Here is a 23,908-nt window from a genome sequence, read left to right as displayed (position 1 = left end):
GCCCGGGGGGGGGGGTGCCCGAAACATTGCCATTTAGACATATGTACATGGGCTAAATAAACACCTTCACACTTTATCACTTATTTGATGTGCTGCTGGATTTCTCCTATTGTATTGCTGACTACTCTACAGGAGAGTAGTGTTCCGAGTAAGCACCTAACACTTGAAGCAGTGAATCATTGAGCAGGTTGAGCTCTCCTCATCGTCTACCTTATTGTGCCAAGTCAGCAGTTTAAACATGGCATTGTTATATTCTCCAAGTGCTCCTCAGTGTCCCGGACAGATGGATGTTCTACAAAGTCTCTTTTGGTCCCAAAGGTTCTGTGAAAACACTACAGATGTTCTTCAATGTCAACTGCCTCTGACCCATATATGTTTAAGCAACACATTTATTCTACGTGTGTGTCTATATTTATGCAAGTTAGTCACAACAAAACTTATAGTATGGGTGGAAACACATTAATCAGACAAAGACAACTCAAAAGCATTAGCAGTAAATGGGCCTTGAAATGTGCGATGCTCTGCTGTGTCCTATATTAGAAATAGGGAAAGCCCTACTGTCTCATTGTACCAAATGTTCCCTCACTTGGGGGTAGAGTCACTGTAGTCATTCAGTGCCTGTGCCTGGTCATGCTTAAATAATTTGATCCAAATAAGTTCCTCTGTCAGTAAGATATATAAATAATATCATGTTTTATGCCATTATGTTCAGAGTTAAGCTGTAGGAAGTGAGTTGACCAAGTATTATTTTCCAGTTATATTTTCTGAGATGCTCCAGTTATTAAACTTACAGTGGTGTGAAAAACTATTTGCCCCCTTCCTGATTTCTTATTCTTTTGCATGTTTGTCACACTTAAATGTTTCTGCTCATCAAAAACCTATTAGTCAAAGATAACATAATTGAACACAAAATGCAGTTTTTAAATGAAGGTTTATGTTATTAAGGGAGAAAAAAAAACTCCAAATCTACATGGCCCTGTGTAAAAAAGTGATTGCCCCCCTTGTTAAAAAATAACTTAACTGTGGTTTATCACACCTGAGTTCAATTTCTGTAGTCACCCCCAGGCCTGATTACTGCCACACCTGTTTCAATCAAGAAATCACTTAAATAGGAGCTACCTGACACAGAGAAGTAGACCAAAAGCACCTCAAAAGCTAGACATCATGCCAAGATCCAAAGAAATTGAGGAACAAATGAGAACAAAAGTAATTGAGATCTATCAGTCTGGTAAAGGTTATAAAGCCATTTCTAAAGCTTTGGGACTCCAGCGAACCACAGTGAGAGCCATTATCCACAAATGGCAAAAACATGGAACAGTGGTGAACCTTCCCAGGAGTGGCCGGCCGACCAAAATTACCCCAAGAGCGCAGAGACAACTCATCCGAGAGGCCACAAAAGACCCCAGGACAACATCTAAAGAACTGCAGGCCTCACTTGCCTCAATTAAGGTCAGTGTTCACGACTCCACCATAAGAAAGAGACTGGGCAAAAACAGCCTGCATGGCAGATTTCCAAGGCGCAAACCACTTTTAAGCAAAAAGAACATTATGGCTTGTCTCAATTTTGCTAAAAAACATCTCAATGATTGCCAAGACTTTTGGGAAAATACCTTGTGGACCGACGAGACAAAAGTTGAACTTTTTGGAAGGTGCGTGTCCCGTTACATCTGGCGTAAAAGTAACACAGCATTTCAGAAAAAGAACATCATACCAACAGTAAAATATGGTGGTGGTAGTGTGATGGTCTGGGGTTGTTTTGCTGCTTCAGGACCTGGAAGGCTTGCTGTGATAGATGGAACCATGAATTCTACTGTCTACCAAAAAATCCTGAAGGAGAATGTCCGGCCATCTGTTCGTCAACTCAAGCTGAAGCGATCTTGGGTGCTGCAGCAGGACAATGACCCAAAACACACCAGCAAATCCACCTCTGAATGGCTGAAGAAAAACAAAATTAAGACTTTGGAGTGGCCTAGTCAAAGTCCTGACCTGAATCCTATTGAGATGTGGCAATGCCTTAAAATGGTGGTTCATGCTAGAAAACCCTCAAATAAAGCTGAATTACAACAATTCTGCAAAGATGAGTGGGCCAAAATTCCTCCAGAGCGCTGTAAAAGACTCGTTGCAAGTTATCGCAAACGCTTGATTGCAGTTATTGCTGCTAAGGGTGGCCTAACCAGTTATTAGGTTCAGGGGGCAATTACTTTTTCACACAGGGCCATGTAGGTTTGGATTTTTTTCCTCCCTAAATAATAAAAACCCTCATTTAAAAACTGCATTTTGTGTTTACTTGTGTTATCTTTGACTAATAGTTAAATGTGTTTGATGATCAGAAACATTTTGTGTGACAAACATGCAAAAGAATAAGAAATCAGGAAGGGGGCAAATAATTTTTCACACCACTGTAGCTTCTATTTTGCTATTACTCTTTGTCAGAGACACTTGATGCTTTGATTCTTCAAAACACACAGAAGATGTTATACCGAGAGGAAAAAGAACATTGTCCGTATTTGTGAAACAGATGGTTTTGTGCTTAAATGGCAACCTCCAACCCCAGCAACCTCCAATACAGCAGTGTATGTAAAAGAATGCAAAATTAATTGCTGTTTAAACAAGTATTTACTTCCAAAGGAGGAGGCTGCGGGGAGACATGGCAGCACACAGTGTATCAGACCAAATCATCAGAGAATAAATGGTGTTGTCCTCTATGTATTACAGAAATAATGGCACAAAGAAGATGAGGATTATCCTAGAATTCCTGTCAGGGAACTGAATCAGATTTTTAAACATGGTTTTTATCAAGTACTTACGAAACACATTTACATTTTGGAGTGATATACAATGACGGTTATGGCACATAAGGGTGAAAACACACAGAGCTACTAAGAAGCAGATACTTGTCACGGCTACTAAACACCAGGAAATACCCTGCTATAGACAATAATGAGAGTTGCCTTTGCTAAAACACAAGTAGAGACAATTATCAGTAAATGATCAGCATTACCTATTTCTGTAGCTGTGACAAGTAGCTACTAGTAGCTCCATGTTTCTTCACCTTAAGGGGGCTTGTAAGGGAGGCCTTCCTACACCCTCACTATCCACTTCAACCCTGACTGGTGGGGTACCCGCTGGGAAGCTACTCCCACTCACTCCTTGGTGGGGCTTTTTAGCTGCCCATTCTCACTAACCTGGGCTTCCTCACACCATTACAATGTGCTGTAACACAAGCTAGACCCTCACTACCTAGTTTGCCTACCTCTTCCTGTTTTAGTCCCTTCTGCTGGTCAGATGACTTCCTGTGTGCCTGTTTCTGAGCCATTCTCCTTGCTCTGCCACTCCCCTCCTTTTATACCCTTTTCAACTCCTCCCTCTGGGACTTTTCCAACACTCACTAACTCCCTCTAGCTCCCTCTAGAGGCCCCTATATTGTAATTACAACTAGAACCTTTTTACATGACCCACTAGCTCCACCTTGTGGCCACAGCTAGAAATTACCCTAAAATTAAACTAACACACTTTTCCACCCCCTTACAGGCTTGAACACTAAGGGAGAGCAAAATTATCAAGCAGTTTGCCTGCAATATAAGCTGATTCTACAGGACTGATTATTAAATTCAGATGCTTATAGCACTCATTTCAGACCTGTCATGTAATGAGACTCTAAATTAATTACTAATCAGCCTTATATTGTGACATTTAGATTCTGTATATACAGTATATTGTGCATCTGTCCATAAGCTCCGTAAGTGACAGCAGCACAGAGCATGTGCAGGAAATAAGCAGGAAAGAATATGGGGAGCTACTGGGGCATCTTTAGGGGCACAGATCCTCCCTGCTAAAGGGCTGTGGGTGCCTTGGGCTGGTACAGAAACCCCAAAACAAAATGTAAAACTTTTCTAGTCTACTTCTTTATTTAGGCTTTAGTTCTCCTTAAAATACAGGCAGAATATTATAATGCTCCTGGTTTAATGTGTTCTTGGCTTTGTTTAGACATTTTGCAATAAATTTAAAAAAAGTAATATTTATTCTATGTTTTCCTTACTTACACGCAAATAAATTTTATTATTTATCGGCGATCGATGGATCCATCCTAGCCTGACTCCTTCCTATACAGAAGGAAGGCTAGGATCGATCAATTGATCGCCGCATAGTGGATGCTTCCCCTGATACTTCCCCTGCATCACCGTATCGCCTTTTTTTAAAAAAATGAACGGAAGCCAAGTTTTAACAGGTATTTTCTAATAAAGCATTCAAAATCATAAGTGGTTTGCAGGATAGGGCAATTATTGGGGCAGGGTAGAATAGGTTTTTTTACTTAAACATTTTTAGTGTTACTTTTCCTTTAACATCCCTTACATGTATGCATACACATCCTCTTAATAACCATTTGACTAATAGTGGAGTAGAAAACTTGGCCTAAAGTCAGTGCCCCCTACCTACTGTTGTGCCCTTATATACCGCCGGTTACATTTTATTCACAAATGTATATCTAAGGCTAAAAAAAACAATCAAGGTCACTACAATCAATTTGATAAATGTGCTCTGCAGAGCATTTTTGCAATTTGTTTGCATTTTATTTTTTTAAATCAATATTACATTCTAAGATTTGTATGAGACTAACACAATTTTATACAGAGTATCCTATCAGCATTTTATATGGATTTAAAATAGCTGGCTCATTTTACACATAACAACCTGCTTGTTTTATTTCAATTTATAAAGATTTTATGGGACTAATTTAGCAAGACTTTTTTTTTAATTTTAGAAATGTTTTATATAATGATTTACATAATTTCACATTTATTCACAATATTTAGCATTATTCACTGTGGGACTGCTTTAAGTGTACTTTATTAGAGAGCTTAGAAGGGAATGTAATGCAGTGCTAAACATTATTAATATTATTATTATTTGCAAGCCTGAAAAGCACAACATTAAGTGATCTCATGCGCCAGTGAAAGAAAGATTGCAAATGTCTGTCTGTACCTAAGAAGTAAGCATTTTAAACAAAGGAAATAAAAGCAAGTTTAACAATTATGTCCTACTGGGCACAATATTACTTAGTAAATCTTGGGCCCTTAAGGCCCTAGTTCCAACTTGCTACGTTAGTAGACATCAGTCTCACTATTACTAAACTATTAGGAAATGTGTTACCAATTGGATGACATAAGCTGCTAACACAAGAATCCAAGAGCAAGCAGGCAACTTATTTGTCATATACAGGGCCAAAATGAACGTCTACCAGCTTTATCTTTAAATATTATCTATTTGACCATTTACAAGAAATCCAATAAGGGTGAAGACACACAGAGCTACTAGTAGCAGCTAATTGTTGTGGCTACTAAAAACAACAATGCTGATCATTTGCTGATAATTGTCTCTACATGTTTTAGCAGAGGCAATTCTCAGTATTTTCTATGGAAGGGTATTTTCTGTCGTTTAGTAGCCACATCAAGTAGCTGCTACTATGTAGCTCTGTGTGTCTTCACCCTAAGGGCTCTGGCACACGGGGAGATTAGTCGCCCGCGACCAAACTCCCTGTTCGCGGGCGACTATCTCCCCGAGTTGCCATCAGTTGCCATCTCACCGGCGAAAATGTAAGTCGCCGGTGGGATGGCCCACGCGGCAGCGCGATATCGGCAAATCGCCGGAAATGCCTCGCGAGACAACTTCGACGATTTGCCGAAATCGCCTGCGCAGCGTGTGCCATCCCACCGGTGACTTACATTTTCGCCGGTGGGAAGGCAATTCAGGGAGATTAGTCGCCCGCGAACAGGGAGATTTGTCGCGGGCGACTAATCTCCCCGTGTGCCAGAGCCCTAACACTGACAAGGGAAAAAGGCTGGAGATAACCAAGATAATGTCCTCTATAAGCAAGCAAATGGTGTACTGTTACAATGGATTTACATTGTAGAGTCATCTCTGGCATTAATACTCATTTGTACCTTGTTTCTTTTCTCTTAAAGGAAAACTAAAGCTCATAAATGAATTAGGCTTGAAATAAAATAATTTATATTTTGAGCTTTTGTACCAGCCTTAAACCACCATAACCCTTTAAGCAGTAATAACCAGTGCCTCCAAAGATGATCCAGTAACACCTCATCTTTTTTCATGTTACAACTGATTATGAATTCATTCAGATTTGCATTGGGGCATATTCGCTTACCCTGAAGCAGTAAGCAAAGCAAAGCAAAAATGCGCCGCACATAGAATTAATGTGTCATTGCAAGCACAATGCAGGCCTTGGATTGGATACAATTGTGCTGTATCTGAATCAACTATGCCATGTCTGGCACAACTTTGATTAATTTATCAAAAAGGACGCAACTGTGCTTCATTGCAAATTGGACACAGTAGCGCAGAATATCACAGTCTGCCTGGCATCATTTCCAGTGATCACTTGCATCAGTTTTGGTGCACAACGTGCAAATGGCAGTGATTTTTTAAGTGCACATATGCTTCATCTATTAATGCAGGGCACTGAGGGAACTCTGGATCCAGGGTTCGCACACTGCTACAGAAGTGCTCAACTCTGAGTGCGACTATATGGAAGTGCACAGAGAGTATTTGGACACAAGTACCTTTAATAAAGTGGTTTCATATGAAACGCTAAGGGGAAAAGCACAGGCTGTGCACTGCATCTGACAGCATAGAAACAAGTCCACTCTGCTCCAAAATTGATTACCTGTGTATCAGCTTCTGTGATGATTTAACCTCATTTTCTGGTAATATTTTAGTAATTTTCAGCAATCCCTATGTGCGGTGCCACTGGCACATAGCAGATGATGCAACTTGATGACGCAACTTGATCCAAGATGGTATACTGCTTTTTACAACAAGATGGCGCAACATGATCCAAGATGGTATACTGCTTTTTACAACTTTAAAGAACGGGATCATTACTGTAAAAGAGATGTGGAACCTCTGGGCTGGTACAGTAATGTCATTATATAAAATACCGCACTTTTAGGCAGTTTGTTTTAGGGTTTACCTTTGCTTTAAAGTAAATAAGGTAAAGATAATGAAAGCCAAAGGGTTGTAAATGCATATCCAAGCCCTGTCTAATGTATATATATATATATATGACACAAAGAACCACTATATGTTGGAATTTTATATCCATTTGTAAACAGTAACACAATATTTCATTAATGCAACATATGCAAAATGAACATGTAACCAAATTAACAAATCTACTAAATATGCAAAATCATATATCGAATGGCGATAAACAGATTCAGGCCCCATAATCTGTATGTAGAGCCCCTGACTAGTGCTTTGCATTATTCCCATAGGGACTGCAAATATATTGGAGAGAACAGGAAGAATTTTAAGGATAAACATTCTGGGTCCAAAAGCTGCAAGTCTGTTATGGGAAATCGTGCAATATAAATTGTAGGGAAGGATAGTGCATGGGTATAGAAGGAAAAGTGAAAGAAAGACAAATATAGGCAAGAAGGAGCGGGGTGGGAGGGGATGAAACTGAAAGGAGAGAACATCTCATTAGCAGAGTATAGTATGTGACAGAAAACAAGAATGAAGCAAAAAAGGAGGTAAGAAAGAGAAGAGAAACAAACTCAAAATAAAATACAAAAGACAAAATAGCAAGAGTAATAGGAAGAGAAAAGTGCAGGAGAAATATTGTGGTGATGGGGCTTTGGTCAATGGGGTGTGGGTCACCAGTATCCATGTCTGACATTGGATAGAATACTCACACAGCATTTTTGAATGCTCCAAGGATACCTTAAGAGCATTTCTTTTAGCTAGCTGCTATTTTAGCTAACAAAATGAGTGGGATGGCAGCTAGTAAGGTAAATACTGGTAACTAACAAAGGTTATTTCAAGCAAGGAAAAAAATACTTCAAAATAATACAAATAATAATAATGTCCTTGGTATGGTGGTTATAGGCTGTAAGGCTTCAAGCTGCAGTAACATTTCTGCTTTCATATGTCAGTTTTTTTTTTCTTTATAATGTCCATCAAAATAATTCCAATGGAAATCTGCCGTCTTCCTCCATATTGCAGCTGTCCCCGGGATCACACGAGTTGGCAGCCTTTCCTTGAAATGTGAAAATATACTTAATTTCTATTCTTGATTGTTGATGAATGTATTATCTCAGAACACGATCACCTCCCTCGGGATGATACTGAAAAAATATAGAAGGAGAACATTTTTTTTTCATAACTCTCTTATTTCCTTAACTCACCCATCACTGGGCTGCAGCTTTTTAGTCTTACGTGGAAGCATTTACACACTATTTGTGTTAAAATCAGGGTTGACCCTGAAGACGAATTGGTTTGCAAAAAGAGAGAACTCATTTTAGTTAGAAAGAGGGGTCTGTTTTTTCCCCACAATTATAGCTTAGTATATATTTTAAAGAACAACACACAAAAAGCAAGATTTCATTGCATGAGCTTTTGGATCCACAAGCTTAAAATCAACTTTACATTGCAGGAAGTCCTTATTTTTCTGGTTCATGGAAACAAGGCTTATGAACGGTTATCTCTGACACACATGGCATGTAATGTAGTTGAGCTCTTGCTGCATGAGGCAGAAATGTCCCTTCTGGACATGCAAAAAAGTTGACTTTATAGATTTTATAGTCACAAGATTAAGGTCCCATATTTGTTGTAGATATTTATGGTGCTAGCAGGAAGAGTTATTTTGAGGATAATATGCAAGTTATTGGAACATCATTAAAGGCAGAACTAATGTAGTAATGTAATGTAGGTGTGTCGAATAATAACCATAAAGGTTTTTTATTATCAGTTTGCACATTAGTCTGGTGTGTGCTGAGTCTACTTTCAACTGCCAATACACAAAACAAAACCTGGCAAAATGAACTGGTGCTTAGAATAAATAGTATGAAATTATATAAAGGGCAGAAAATGAAAAACTGTCAGGTTATTGGAAGAGAATAGGAAGAAGGAAAAGGATATTTATTACATTGGGTAAACTATAATTCAAGGGAAGGTGGTTCTGCCAGCATCCAAGCTAGGACCTACCAATAGCCATAATGATCTAGGCTTGCACAGATCCACATTAACTTGTAAAAATAGCCATGTATCTTGATGTGGTTGGCAAGCATTACTAGCAAACTAAAATCCTAATATTAAAATCCTAATATTTGTATATGTTCAGACCTGGCTCAATCTAAAAACTGAATTTTTTTTTGGATTCTGCTTTATATTTAGTCAAATTGTTTGAGAATACTTCAATATTCTGCTGTATCCAAAATTATGTATTCAGTACATCCCTAATGCTAATGGACAGTATAATGGTGCCCTCTATTACTGTATAAGCAGACAGACATCTCTTACCAGTTACATTCTGGAATATGTAGATTTTTACCAATCAAATGAGGGAAAAGTCAGTTCAAGTTCTCAAAATGTAAGTATAACATTTCACCCTGTAACACCAGGATAATAAGGCCTCCTTCACTGCACATTGATGCAGAGGCGGAAGGGAGCAGATCGGCATTTTCTCCCCAGTGTAGTTACACCAAATGTTATTAAGGAAAGAAAACCAAAAACTGCTCATGCTGAATGATGATAATACAGAACTGTGCTGCAGGATTGGTCTGAACTTTCAGCTCAAATAAAACAAAGAAACCCATAATGTCTCTTTAATAAAAACAATATGTATAATTTATAATTAGATGATTTTCAAAATATCTCCATTTGTTTGGAAAGTCTAGGACAAGTTTAAATGTTGCACTTGCTACTTACTCTTATCAAAACTGCAAGATAGTCAGGTAAATGATTTCCAGTCAACTTCCACTTAAGGCCTTACAGGTTTTTGGCAGTAATGTGTGTAAAAATATCAAATTATGTTCTGAATACAACTGTGCTGTCTATATTAACCCTTCGAGTGCTGGTCAGATTTGGGCAAGCAGGACTGAGAGTAGTTAGGAGTCTTGCAATCCTGCATTAATGAGAAAGATGGGAGGGAAGAAACTATAGACCTGTTAACAGGTGTAATGGAAATGTCTGATACCAAAGGTTGTTTGAGGTAAATAGGTAAGGTTTATTAGACACGTACGTGGGTTCTGAGCAACAGATAGTCAGAACAACAGAACAAAGGCAGCACTGGGTTTTTATAGACTTTGTTACACAGAAACATACAACATAATTACACATGAACAAGGAACTGTTCTTATGCCACAACAGGGCTAGCTTGAGAACTGCATACATCCAATTCTAGGGGGGGGGGGGGGGCAGTGCCTGCAACTGGGTTCTAAACAGTAACACAGTACATAAGTGATAGCTTTAGAGATTTAACTGCATTGGTTCCAGAATGAAGGGTAACATGAATTCCTTCACTACATCCTTTATGGACCACTGAAGGGGTAGGCATAGGAAATCTGCCTTCACAGAATTTATTCTTTATCACAGGTAAATACTCCAGTAGCGCTTCTATGGCATTCTCAGTCTCTCAATAAACATGTTGACTTAATGAGCTTCCCTTTTATTGCAAAAGTATACTGTAATTCTCACCTGATCGAGTTTTACACCTCTGCTCACATCTGTCTTTTGTTTTAAAGCGATTGATATTTCCCCCACAACCACCAAATAAAAAAGGCCGGCATACGTCTGTTTTGCGGTGGTAATACCAAACCAAGGTGTAATCGGAGCAGAATCCTTCATCCATTGGAAGCAAACAGGGATCTGCAAGGAAATGGAGATTATCACTTAAAGGGGCTGTTCACCTTTGTACAACATTCACAAATCTAACAGTTCACATTAAAAGAACAATCCTTGCCATATGCATAGTTAACATAAATGTGCAGCCGAAGAGATATTTGCCCCAGAATCATCCCTCTGCTGACTTTCACACAGACCCTTTTCTGGGGGAAGGGGGGGTTGAAGACCCCTATAAACACTACAGTTGCATTTTTACTTCCTTGATGATGTCACACAGTAATAGCAGCAGACTTAATTCCTATTGGCTGTGTCTCTTGTTAGTCTTTCTTTCCCTATAACAGAGTGCTGCTAATAACAGTATGTTAGGTTTGTGATATGCAGAGTCCGTTTGCCTGTGCCATTGCGAGGGAGAAATTAATCAATGCCCTTTCAATTTAGCAACTGGTTAGAGCGCACAAGCAATCAATTGGTCCAATAGGAAAAAAGTAAGAACAAAGCTTAGAAATGATGTTGTAAGTAAATAGGAAATTCACAGTTTGTCAGGTTCATAATAGGCCACTACCATCCCTTCAGAAAACTGAAATTGCTGTGACATTCATTAGGAAAATGTTGTGGTTTGTGATAGATCTTTGAGGAGATTAGCACTGAAAAGTGACATAGTCTCAGTAGTGTGCAGGTAGAAAGCCACCATCTCTTGGAGATCCAACTGCTGGCTTTATGTTTATACGACTAGGGATGTAGCGAACTGTTCGCCGGCGAACATCGGGTGTTCGCAAGTCCGCAAATTCGCGAACTTTTGGCGATGTTCGCCATTTGGGTTCGCCTTAGCTGGCGCCAAATTTTGACCTCTCACCCCAGACCAGCAGATACATGTCAGCCAATCAGGCAGCTCTCCCTCCTGGGCCACCCCCCCCCCTTGGACCACTCCCTTCCATATATAAACCAAAGCCCAGCAGCCATTTTACATTCTGCCTGTGTGTGCTTGAAGAGATAGTGTAGGGAGAGAGCTGTGTATTGATTTGAGGGAGAGTTTAAGTAGGTTTTCTGGCTAGTAATCTACTACTGCTCTGTATTTGTGTGGGGATAGGAGCTGTGCATTGATTTGAGGCAGAGTTTAAGTAGGATTTCTGGATAGTAATCTACTTTCTACTGCTCTGTATTTGTGTGGGGATAGGAGCTGTGCATTGATTTGAGGCAGAGTTTAAGTAGGATTTCTGGATAGTAATCTACTTTCTACTGCTCTGTATTTGTGTGGGGATAGGAGCTGTGCATTGATTTGAGGCAGAGTTTAAGTAGGATTTCTGGATAGTAATCTACTTTCTACTGCTCTGTATTTGTGTGGGGATAGGAGCTGTGCATTGATTTGAGGCAGAGTTTAAGTAGGATTTCTGGATAGTAATCTACTTTCTACTGCTCTGTATTTGTGTGGGGAGAGAGCTGTGTATTGATTTGAGGGAGAGTTTAAGTAGGTTTTCTGGCTAGTAATCTACTTTCTACTGCTCTGTATTTTTTGTCTAAATAACAATTTGTCTAAATAACAATAATAATTCCGTGTCCAGAAACATCATCTGAGTGACGGTTTTCCACCAGCAATAATATATTCCGTATCCACTACTGTATACGTTGCCCTTGCAGGCCTTGTTGCCCAGTGTCTGCAACCAAGTGCCACCTAGCTGTGTGAGCTTTTTCACAATTTGTCTAAATAACAATAATAATTCCGTGTCCAGAAACATCACCTGAGTGACGGTTTTCCACCAGCAATAATATATTCCGTATCCACTACTGTATACGTTGCCCTTGCAGGCCTTGTTGCCCGGTGTCTGCAACCAAGTGCCACCTAGCTGTGTGAGCTTTTTCACAATTTGTCTAAATAACAATAATAATTCCGTGTCCAGAAACATCACCCAAGTTGTTGTTGTTTTGTAAAAATAAAAAAAATGCCAGGCAAAGGCAGGCCGCCACGCAGAGGCACTAGGGGCCGTGCTGCTATGATATCCTGTGGCCCTAGGAAATTGCCCAGTTTTCCCGAAGGCACTTACCCTGAACTCCCAAAATGCTGAAGAGGTAGTTGACTGGCTTACACAGCACACCCCATCCTCTACTGTTTCTAACTTTGCCACAACATCCTCATCCTCCTCTGCTATGGGCACCCCACGTACCACTTCCTCCACCACCGCCGCCCCTTCTTCACTGGAGTCAGAGGAGTTATTTACTCATGAGTTTGTTGAACTGAGAGATGCGCAACCATTATTGCCAGAAGAAGATGAAGGAGATGAGGACGTTACACCAGATATCATAATTCAGGCAGGCAACACAACAGAGATGGACATAAGGTGTGATGAGGTCCCGCTGCTGCTGTCTTCTGTGAGCTGTCAGAAGAAATTGATGCATCTGAGGAGAATGATGATGAGGAGCTTGATGTTTTGTGGGTGCCCACAAGAAGAGAGCAAGAGGAGGATAGTTCAGATGGAGAGACGGAGAGTCAGAGAGGCAGGAGGAGAATAAGACTTAGAAGAAGCAGGGACAGCTCCCAGGGAACAGTAGGGCAACAACATGAATCGGCACCTGTGGTCAGCCAGCCAACGCACCCGCCAACTTCTACTGTTACTGCTAGAAAGCCCACATCAAAAGGCTCAGCAGTGTGGCATTTTTTTAATGTGTGTGCCTCTGACAAAAGCGCTGTAATTTGCAATGAGTGCAGTCAGAAGCCCAACACCCACTTAGGTACAACTGCTATGCGAAGGCACATGAACGTCAAACACAAAGCACTATGGGAGCAACACCTCAAAGGCAGCAGCCAAACGCTAAGCCACCCTCCTTCTGCTCCAGCATCTTACTGCTCTACCTCTGCTGTCCTTGACCCGTCTCAACCACCCTCCACTCCGCCTTCCACCTTGACCACCAGTTCCTGCTCATCTGCCCCCAGCCAAGTTTCTGTGAGGGCCATGTTTGAGCGTAAGAAACCAATGCCTCCGAGTCATCCCCTTGCCCGGCGTCTGACAGCTGGATTGTCTGCACTCTTAGCCCGCCAGCTTTTACCATACCAGCTGGTGGACTCTGAGGCTTTCCACCAATTTGTAGCAATTGGGACACCGCAGTGGAAGGTACCCAGCCGCAATTTTTTTTCACAGAAGGGAATACCACACCTGTACCAGCATGTGCAGAGCCAAGTCACTGCATCTCTGTCATTTAGTGTTGGGGCAAAGGTCCATATGACTACTGACACATGGTCCTCCAAGCATGGTCAGGGCAGGTATGTCACCTACACTGCCCACTGGGTGAACCTGGTGATGGCTGGGAAGCAGGGAATGCGTGGTTCAACAACAGTGGAGTTGGTGTCACCGCCACGGGTTGCATGCGGGTCTGCCACCACCTCTACTCCTCCTTTGCACTCTAACTCGTCTTCTAAGTCATCTTCTAATTCGTCTTCTAACTTGGCTTCTTCCTCGGCTTCTTCCTCCTCTGCTGCTGTGTCCTCCTCCACACCTGTGCACCCCCAGCTCCACATAGGCTATTCGACGTGCCAGGTACGCCGTTGTCATGCTGTCTTGGGCATGACGTGCCTGGAAAGTAGAAACCTTACCGGATCTGCACTCCTGTCATCTCTGCACTCACAGGCCGATCGGTGGCTGACCCCACACCAACTGAAAATCGGAAAAGTGGTGTGTGAAAACGGAAGCAATCTGTTGGCAGCACTGAGACTGGGCAATTTAACACATGTGCCCTGCATGGCACATGTTTTAAATTTGATAGTCCAACGGTTTGTCTCGAAGTACCCAGGATTGCATGACATTCTCAGGCAGTCCAGGAAGGTGTCTGGCCATTTCAGACGTTCCTACACAGCCATGGCATGCCTTGCTGACATTCAGCGGCGGCACAACTTGCCAGTCAGGCGTTTAATTTGCGACAGCCAGACTCGCTGGAATTCCACGCTAATGATGTTTGAACGTCTGCTGCAACAACAAAGAGCCGTCAATGAATACCTATTTGAACTGGGTGGTAGGACTGGATCTGCAGAGCTGGGGATTTTTTCCCCCCCGTTACTGGGTGCTTATGCGCGACGCCTGCAGGCTGATGCGCCCTTTTGAAGAGGTCACAAATATGGTTAGTCGCACTGAAGGCACCATCAGCGACCTAATACCCTTTGCTTTTTTTCTTGAACATGCCGTGCGACGAGTGACAGATGACGCTGTAGACCAGCGTGACCAAGAGCATGATTTCTGGGCGGAATCACCAGAACGTTCCCAGGCACCTGCTGCAACGCAGGGAGAGGTGTCAGAAGTGGAGTCAGAGGAGGAAGGTGGCTTTGTGGAGGCAGAAGACCAACAGGAGCAGGCTTCCCGGGGGGCTTGTGGTCACCTTTTGTGGAGCCCTGGTCTTGTACGTGGCTGGGGGGAGGAGATGGTGGTGGATGAGGACGTAGTCCTTGATAACGAGGAAGGGGAGATGGATACCTCTGCATCCAACCTTGTGAGAATGGGGTCTTTCATGCTGTCATGCCTGTTGAAGGACCCCCGTGTCAAGAGGCTTAAGGAGAAGGACCTGTACTGGGTGGCAACGCTACTAGACCCTCGTTACAAGCATAAAGTGGCAGAAATGTTACCAACGTACCACAAGTCCGAAAGGATGCTGCATTTCCAAACCAGCCTGCAAAACATGTTGTACAATGCTTTTAAGGGTGATGTCACTCCACATTCCAGGGGCAGAGGTGCCGGTAATCCTCCCACGAGCACACCTGCAAGGACAATGCACTTTGGCCACTCTGTAACGTCAGACATGCAAAGTTTTTTCAGTCCAAGGCAGCGCGAGGACCCTTCTGGATCCACCCTCAGAGAACGCCTCGACCGGCAGGTAGCGGACTACCTGGCATTAACTGCAGATATTGACACTCTGAGGAGCGATGAACCCCTGGACTACTGGGTGCGCAGGCTTGATCTGTGGCCAGAGCTGTCACAATTTGCCATAAATCTCTTGTCTTGCCCTGCCTCAAGTGTCCTCTCAGAAAGGACCTTTAGTGCAGCAGGAGGGATTGTAACTGAGAAGAGAACTCGCCTAGGTCACAAAAGTGTTGATTACCTGACCTTTATTAAAATGAATGAGGCATGGATCTCGGAGGGTTACTGCACGCCAGAAGACTTGTTCTGACTGCCCATGCAGCTGTCCTTCTCTGCACGCCGCTTGACACCACACACAGCTGTCCTTTAGTGTCCTCCTCCACCACCGTACAAACTAGGGTGCAAATCCTACTGTCTTAATTTTAAGCCAAACTTTTTGGACAGGTAAATCCTGAATTTTTCTGTCTTCTGTGCTTGGCACGCTATCTTCATTTTTTTAAAGGGTTTGCCTAGGGCATGGTTATGATACCATCTATCTAAGATGTTTTTTCTGTCTTCTGTGCTTGGCACCCTATCTTAGTTCTTTGAAAGGGTTTGCCTGGGGCATGGTTATGATACCATCTAGCTTTGATGTTTTTTCTGTCTTCTGTGCTTGTCACCCTATCTTAGTTCTTTGAAAGGGTTTGCCTGGGGCATGGTTATGATACCATCTAGCTTTGATGTTTTTTCTGTCTTCTGTGCTTGTCACCCTATCTTAGTTCTTTGAAAGGGTTTGCCTGGGGATTGGTTATGATACCATCTAGCTTTGATGTTTTTTCTGTCTTCTGTGCTTGGCACCCTATCTTATTTCTTTGAAAGGGTTTGCCTGGGGCATGGTTATGATACCATCTAGCTTTGATGTTTTTTCTGTCTTCTGTGCTTGGCACCCTATCTTAGTTCTTTGAAAGGGTTTGCCTGGGGCATGGTTATGATACCATCTAGCTTTGATGTTTTTTCTGTCTTCTGTGCTTGTCACCCTATCTTAGTTCTTTGAAAGGGTTTGGCTGGGGCATGGTTATGATACCATCTAGCTTTGATGTTTTTTCTGTCTTCTGTGCTTGTCACCCTATCTTAGTTCTTTGAAAGGGTTTGCCTGGGGATTGGTTATGATACCATCTAGCTTTGATGTTTTTTCTGTCTTCTGTGCTTGGCACCCTATCTTATTTCTTTGAAAGGGTTTGGCTGGGGCATGGTTATGATACCATCTAGCTTTGATGTTTTTTCTGTCTTCTGTGCTTGGCACCCTATCTTAGTTCTTTGAAAGGGTTTGCCTTGGGGCATGGTTATGATACCATCTATCTAAGATATTTTTTCTGTCTTCTGTGCTTGGTACGCTATCTTCGATTTTTTAAAGGTTCTGCCTCAGGATTGGTTATGATACCATCTATCTAACATATTTTTTCTGTCCTCTGTGCTTCAGTGGCTGCGACAACAAAAAAACAAACTTTTTCAACATTTATTTAACATATTTTTTCTGTCCTCTGTGCTTCAGTGGCTGCAACAAAAAAACCATAATTTTTCAGGAATGTACACATTCCTGATTTTTCAGGGTTCTGCAACAGCGGCAAAATCGTATCTTTTATGGTCACCACAGGTGATCAAAAAGGTAGGACAAAACTGGGCCCACACTGCAGAATCAGTGTATTTTGGTTCACGTCACTGTACATTGAATTACCTCTGCCTGACCGTGCACGTGCGCACAAGCACGGTGACTGCTAAACACACCACTACAGAAATATTCCCACCGGAGGTGACAAGCAACTAGTAAAAACTATTATTCGCTCACTTGACAGTATCATTAAAGCTTTTTGCGTTTTTTTTCGTTGCAGTAAACGCGGCGTTTTGTCTTTGCGTGTGAACCGGCCGTAACCTTTACACGACTTGATTGGCATGTAGACGCCGGACTTTTTAAAGCAGTTTATTACATAAGTTTAGGAATGTAGTGTGATTTCTGCCCTTTACAGCACAAAACGCAACGCTGTGTCAACAACGTATCTTTCAGAGAAATTTTTGCCCTTGATCCCCCTCCTGCATGCCCCTGTCCAGGTCGTGGCACCCTTTAAACAACTTTAAAATCAGTTTTCTGGCCAGAAATGGCTTTTCTAGGTTTTAAAGTTCGCCTTCCCATTGAAGTCTATGGGGTTCGCAAAGTTCGCGAACGTTCGCACTTTTCGGCGAAAGTTCGCGAACGGGTTCGCGAACATTTTTTTTGAGGTTCGCTACATCCCTAAATACGACTAGCGATTGGTTGTTCTGGCATTAGTAGGATATACAAAGCTAACCTATGGATAGGTCAATAACTGGTACATAACATTTTCAGAAAAAGTGTTAAGATCTTACTACGAAACAGATTTTCTGCTTCACGTTTTCTTCTCTGCAATTGTCCCATTAGCTCCTTATCACTTCCGTCTGCGGAGAAGTAAACATAATCACGATTATCAAGAGGGAGCACTAAATAAGTCACACATTTAAATATCGATCATTGCCTTTGTTTTACCAGTGCTGGATGAATGTCAAGGAACAACTGCTTAGTTTACATGTACCAAAAATGATATCTACAGCAATAAAATTCTAATGGCTCCCAGTATCCGAGCCAGAAAGGTCAGTCATTAGTCAGAGAAAACTGAACTGTGCAAAATGCTGTTTGGATACTCTGATAGAAATGTCAGACGGAGACATTATCTATAATCCTTAGACAGATAAAAAGAGCAGTTAACCTCTTCCATGTCATTTTTTTTTCATACCTCTTGCAGAATTGAGCAGTAATTCTAAAACTGTACATAGGAATCTATATAGGAGTATGAGCTTTTCCATAGCTGTTATTCACTAATGTGCATATACCCAGCTAGAGTAATGATAATTAGTGTAAGGAGTTCTATGTGTTTATTATCTGTACACCAGATGTAGTTTCTCTGGGGCCTGCACTATGTGTTTTGCTGCCCCAGTGTCCCTTATTACCTGCTGCACACTGCCATCTATGGCAAGCTTCTCACTTTCATAAGGAAGGTTAATACAGGTATAGAGTCTATTATTGGGAAATCCTGGGACCTGGATTTTCCGGAGAAGGGATCTTCATTTAATTAGGATTGCCATACCTTATTAAATAAAGTCAGGATTGTTTTGCCAACAATATGGAATCATGCAGCTAAGTTGGGATCAAGTACAAGGTACAGCTTTATTACACAGAAAAAGGAAATCATTTTTAAAATTCAGAATTATTTGCTTAAAATGGACTCAATGGGAGATGGCCTTCCCGGACTTCCCAGGTTCCTGGATAAGGGACTCCATAACTGTAAATTCTAGGTGAATCATGTTCCACACCATGAGCTTTTACGGATTTTTTATAATTTTTGATCTACTGATCAAAAAAATGCTCAGTATGGTCAGGTCTCACCCACTATCAAGCAAGAAAATGTGTGAAGCTCAAAATCGACATAATTCGAACCAATGCACAGCTCATTTACTTTGAGAGGAGCAGTTCAGGTAAGAGCCATATCCTACAGATGAGCAGTTTGTATACACCATGACATATACACTTCTGCGTAGCTTAAAGGCTACACTATTGACATCCTTGATTTTACTTGTGTAAAATTGCTACACAGCAAAATGTTAATGTTACATTTATCTGCAGTTTACCAGCTATTGCTTTGTTCTACACTATAACTTAGCTCAGATTTAGGGGAAGGCCATGCAGCTTGTGATTTCCACAACGCATGTCATTCTCTTTACCCAGATACATGAATATGGGTTTGAATGAAAATTTGCTCAACTTTTGCCTTCACCCAGACATTGTAACAATGTACATTTTATGGATGCTTGTGATTATTCTATTACCTGTGTCGTTTTGTTGCACTTCCGTATCTGGAGTTAAAGTGCTATTAAGTGTTACATTTCCATACGCTTCTACTACTACATCATTTTCAGTCACAATATCCTGTGGTGGAGCAGTCACTGGACTTTCATTTAGGTCAGGATCTTCATACTCTTCATCTGGGAGTGATGATTTAATTACTAGATGAAAATCCTTTCCTACAGAAAAAAAATAGCAAAAGATAGATGCAGGGGGATTGAATCATTTCTTTGTGTATATTTTCAGTGTTGTTGCCATGAGCATAAATACAGACTGAGTTACACATCTTGCAAGTACCAGCACTTTTCTTATTAATATGGCCAAATTTAATACTCCTTGCAAACATGGATACACATATGTGTTTATCAATGCAGTAATGTATGCAGTGTGTGAACTAAGTGATATCTTTATCACCATGGGTTTGATCGTCACAATTTATAAATTCTTTAGGGTAGGAACCCACGGAGCGAGTTATTCGCTTGTGATAGATCTCTGCTATCATGGGAGAATAACTGCTCCGAAAAGGCTTTCCACTGGCAGGAACAGAAGTCGCCGGTGGAAGGCCCTCCGCAATGCTTCAATCCAAACTCGCAAGTTTCCTCCTACATGTCATATCAATGTTCTTAGTTGTTTTCCATTTTAAAAATTTTTAAATGGCAAAATCAGTGGCTTTACTTGTTAATATTTGTTAACTGTTTATCTATAGATATTATTTTTTAAATAGGGCAGAACAGAGATTTGCATGTTTTTTTTAATTATTTTATTGTAAATAGACATATTTATAAAGAGGGTTAATAAAATACACTTTACCACTTTAAGGTAGTGACTGACAATGTAAAATCTTGTGTATTTACAATCATATGTAATACATTTATGGAAGTGTGCTGTGATGAGGAAATTTATGATATAAGAAGTAGTGTTAGAAAAGGCTTTTAAAACATGGGGAAAAAATTGCTCCGAACACCAGAAATTCTTTAATCTGCCTCTTTAATTTCTCCCACTGCTTCTATGGGTTATACCTGGTGTACAGCTGTGTACTATAAAGTCATTATTTAATACACACCTTTATAAATACACTGATTAGTCTTTTGTATTGAATTGTTCTGGATTGTGATAAGTGTCAATCTCAGTTTGCTAGCCTTCTCTCGGCGAAGGAGTTTGAAACTACAGTAAAATTTAAATCAAGATGTATTTATGATGCGATGAGTGATTTGATGAGTAATATGAACATTAAGAAAATATTTCGTTGGTTACAAAAGTTTTGATCCCACTTAGAAAACTGTTTGACAAGGGAAGTAAGTTACAGAATTATAACATTTTCTGAAGGTGGAATGCATAAGATAGTAGATAACTAGATAAACCATTTCATATTTTCAGAAATCTTCAGCATTTAAAGACTGTGCAATAAATAACCTTATATCTGGTATAGAGATAAACTAAAGCTGGCCATATACATACTGAAAATTGCACAGAAGGTTTTTATTACATTCTAGCTGAATGATGTTGACTAGTATTTATGTACTATGGATAAAGAATGATTCATCAATATAGCAGGTATCAAAAGTTAATCTGTTGACGCACCATGTCGACCATTGCTTGATGCATTAGCAGATAAGGAAGCAAAGAGAAGCTACAACTCATCTTCACTTCTTGCAGTTTAAGTCATTCATGGTGTACGCCATTACAGAATTTCTCTTCCTAAAGCTGGTCATACACGCACTGATATATTATACTATTTTCGGACCCTCTGTGGACTCCAAATTATCATCCCAACAATTTTCATACCATGACAATTGGTCGTTTAGCTGATTGGACAGGTTAGAAAATTTTGGTTGGATAACGATAAAATCTGTGCATGTATTGTGTACCTGAAAATATCCATAGGTGACTTACAATGTATTTCTAGGACAGAACTTGTACGATTGTTGTCTTGCAAATATTAATGGTCAAAAAATTGTCCAATTTGTAATTTTTACAATTTTAATCTGAATGTTAGTTTTAGATTTGTACATTAAAACGTATTATCGATGCCTGAAAATTTGTTGTATGCCAACTAAAACCTACATGTGTATGGCCACCTTAAGTTAACCTTCTTCACCAATAGGATCACCTTCATAAAGCTGCAAAATCAGCTTTGTGGCATCTGACATAAGCTGAATTCATAAGTAACACAATGCATGTATACTACACAGTCCACAGATATTGCCTGTCTCTAGATATAGAAAGTCCAAGTCTTATAATGGTAAGACAATGTATTGGACTTTATATTTCTGCTCTAATTTCTTATTAACTGATATGTCTTTGTGAAAAGGAATAATACACAATATACATTTCTGCTTACTGGACAGTCGTTACGGTACACTTCCTGTATCTACAGTTTTTAGAATGTAATTATAGAATGAAAGAGAAACACAATGTAGTCAATAAAATATCTTTGTGTAAAGTTACAATTATGCAGATCCATTCATGGGATTGTAAACCTGTGTACAACATAATAAAAGCCAATTTAATTCTAAGAAGTTTTCCATATACATTCATTATAAGTATTCAGTTATTTTTAAGTTATTTGTAAATGTAATTGCTGCACTCTTGGTTCAGATTATATGCACGATTGGAACAATGGTGCAGTAGCCATCTCTGCAACAGCTGAAACTCCAAATCCCACAATACCTTGCATATTCAGTGATTAACAGATGTTTAAAGAAGGAAGACCCAAGGGATTGTGGGAAATGGGGTTTCATTTCAATGGTAGGTATAGCCAAAAAGAGCAGTGGTGAAAGTAACCACATACACAGATACTGCTTTAATTGCATTTAATGAAAATTACATTTAATAATATTGTTAAAATCATTGAAAACCTGTGTTTGGACTATGGGTGGGGGAAATGTGCCCCAACATGCCCTGGAGAGCACTGGGTGAAGCATTAAAATAACATTTGATTTAATTTAGCAAAACTATATATTAGGGTTTACAATCCCTTTAATAATAACCACATATTTTTATAGATGCATATCAAATACAGTAACAAACAACAAATACAATACATAGTGACAGTTAAAGGAATCAGAAGAGCATTCCACTATTTCAGAGAACATTACTAGCTGCATATTGTTGTACTTGCCTTATTTCATATATGAAAAGTTGGTATGATGTTATTTAGCATGCCTATATATTTTACTCACCTGCACAAGCTGTAAAAAAAGAAAAAAAAAAATATATATATATATATTTATATGTGAACTAAACAGTCATAGTACATTAGCGTTTGCAACTTGCAAATGCTATAAATGTCTTTAAAACAGAAACTATAAATTATCTGAAGGAAGCTACTAGTGTTAATATCACATATATATTCATATTGCATTTTATGAGAGGAAAAGAAAGAAATATGTAAGCAAAGGAGGAAATCTATAGTCAGGATCCACAGCTTGTAGTTCTACATGCCCAGGAGAGCAACATGTTTACAAATATAACTATATGATGACTTAGCTGTTATAACTGCACAAAATTAATATTACAAGTGTGTGTACCAAAATATGTGAAGAATAGACAGAACATATAGGTAACTGACTGTCAGTAAATTACTGACCAAATAACCAGAGAAAGGGGGTTGTTTTTGGCTGCACTGTTACACTCTATCAGGACTATCATCATTAATGCAATATTGTAATGGACCGTTTTACACTTTACTCTACATGGATCACACCTACACATATCTGCAGGAAGCTAAATAAACTGATTAACTGCTTGTCATGGAAAGTAGCTTCTCTACAATTGCAAATTATGAACTAGCATGGATCTTGCTGTGTGCTAAGGATTAATAACTCTCTCTGTTTTATTTAAAGCTAACATGTAAGGGTGATGGCCTTGTAGCATTTCCATATTGCTTTGCAGTAGCTAGGTGATATGTTGGTGTGCCTGCAGATGAATTGCCAGTGGGCAGGATGCTAAGAGGATTGTGGACAGATTCAAAGTATCCATGGAGATGTCTCAAATTCGGTGTATTTTGCTTAGTTCAATTTGAAATAATTTACATCTTAGACAATATATCATGTACAATCTTTTGGGGTGAATAGACTGATTATTCTGTGTTTGGGTGGGGGGTAAGCTCTCTTTAGCCAGAAAAAGCAGCTTTCTCTCCCCTACCTTGATCACAATCCCCCTTGAAGTTCAGAGGATGTCCTACTCTATGATGCTCTTGGGGGCAGCAATTCCTCAACAAGTATATATATATATGAGGGTTAAGCCTCACTAAGCAGAGGGGGGGCAGCCCATAAATCACTTAAGAGCCAGACAGCCAGCCACTTGTTTAATTTAGTGCTATATCTAAGAAACTATACATGCACTTTAAAAAAATGACTTTACATTGCCTTTAAAAAAGCCAGAAACTTTATAGCTAAATCTAGCAGCAGAGGAGGGGGGGCTCAGTGGCTGGCCTGCCACAGTTCGAAGTGATGTTATGTCTTAAAGGGGTCCTGTCACACGAAGAACTTTCAAATTTTTTTCTATTACTGTAGGTAAATCAATCATAATAAATGTCACT

At 40.2% G+C, this 23,908-nt stretch overlaps 1 protein-coding gene across 8 annotated transcripts in view; it reads right to left on the bottom strand.

Moving 5' to 3' along the window:
* Window positions 1–7,093: 7,093 nt before the first annotated feature.
* The window catches only part of LOC101732997 (collagen alpha-1(VII) chain), a 190,409-nt gene continuing 173,594 nt past the window's right edge, over window positions 7,094–23,908 (bottom strand). For 7 of the 8 annotated variants that reach the window (XM_031899082.1, XM_031899081.1, XM_031899075.1 and 4 more), the window contains 5 exons: window positions 22,548–22,556; window positions 19,350–19,544; window positions 17,856–17,924; window positions 10,495–10,665; window positions 7,094–8,144 (listed from right to left, as the gene is read on the bottom strand). In XM_031899082.1, the coding sequence (XP_031754942.1) occupies window positions 8,125–8,144; window positions 10,495–10,665; window positions 17,856–17,924; window positions 19,350–19,544; window positions 22,548–22,556 (464 nt within the window). In that variant the 3' untranslated portion in view covers window positions 7,094–8,124. The remainder of the gene's footprint in view (window positions 8,145–10,494; window positions 10,666–17,855; window positions 17,925–19,349; window positions 19,545–22,547; window positions 22,557–23,908) is intronic. The other variant, XM_031899079.1, reaches the window with a different exon arrangement.

Source organism: Xenopus tropicalis, chromosome 3 (assembly GCF_000004195.4).
Source record: "Xenopus tropicalis strain Nigerian chromosome 3, UCB_Xtro_10.0, whole genome shotgun sequence".
Classification (NCBI taxonomy): Eukaryota; Metazoa; Chordata; class Amphibia; order Anura; family Pipidae; genus Xenopus; species Xenopus tropicalis.
This window is presented reverse-complemented; position numbering and strand designations above follow the sequence as displayed.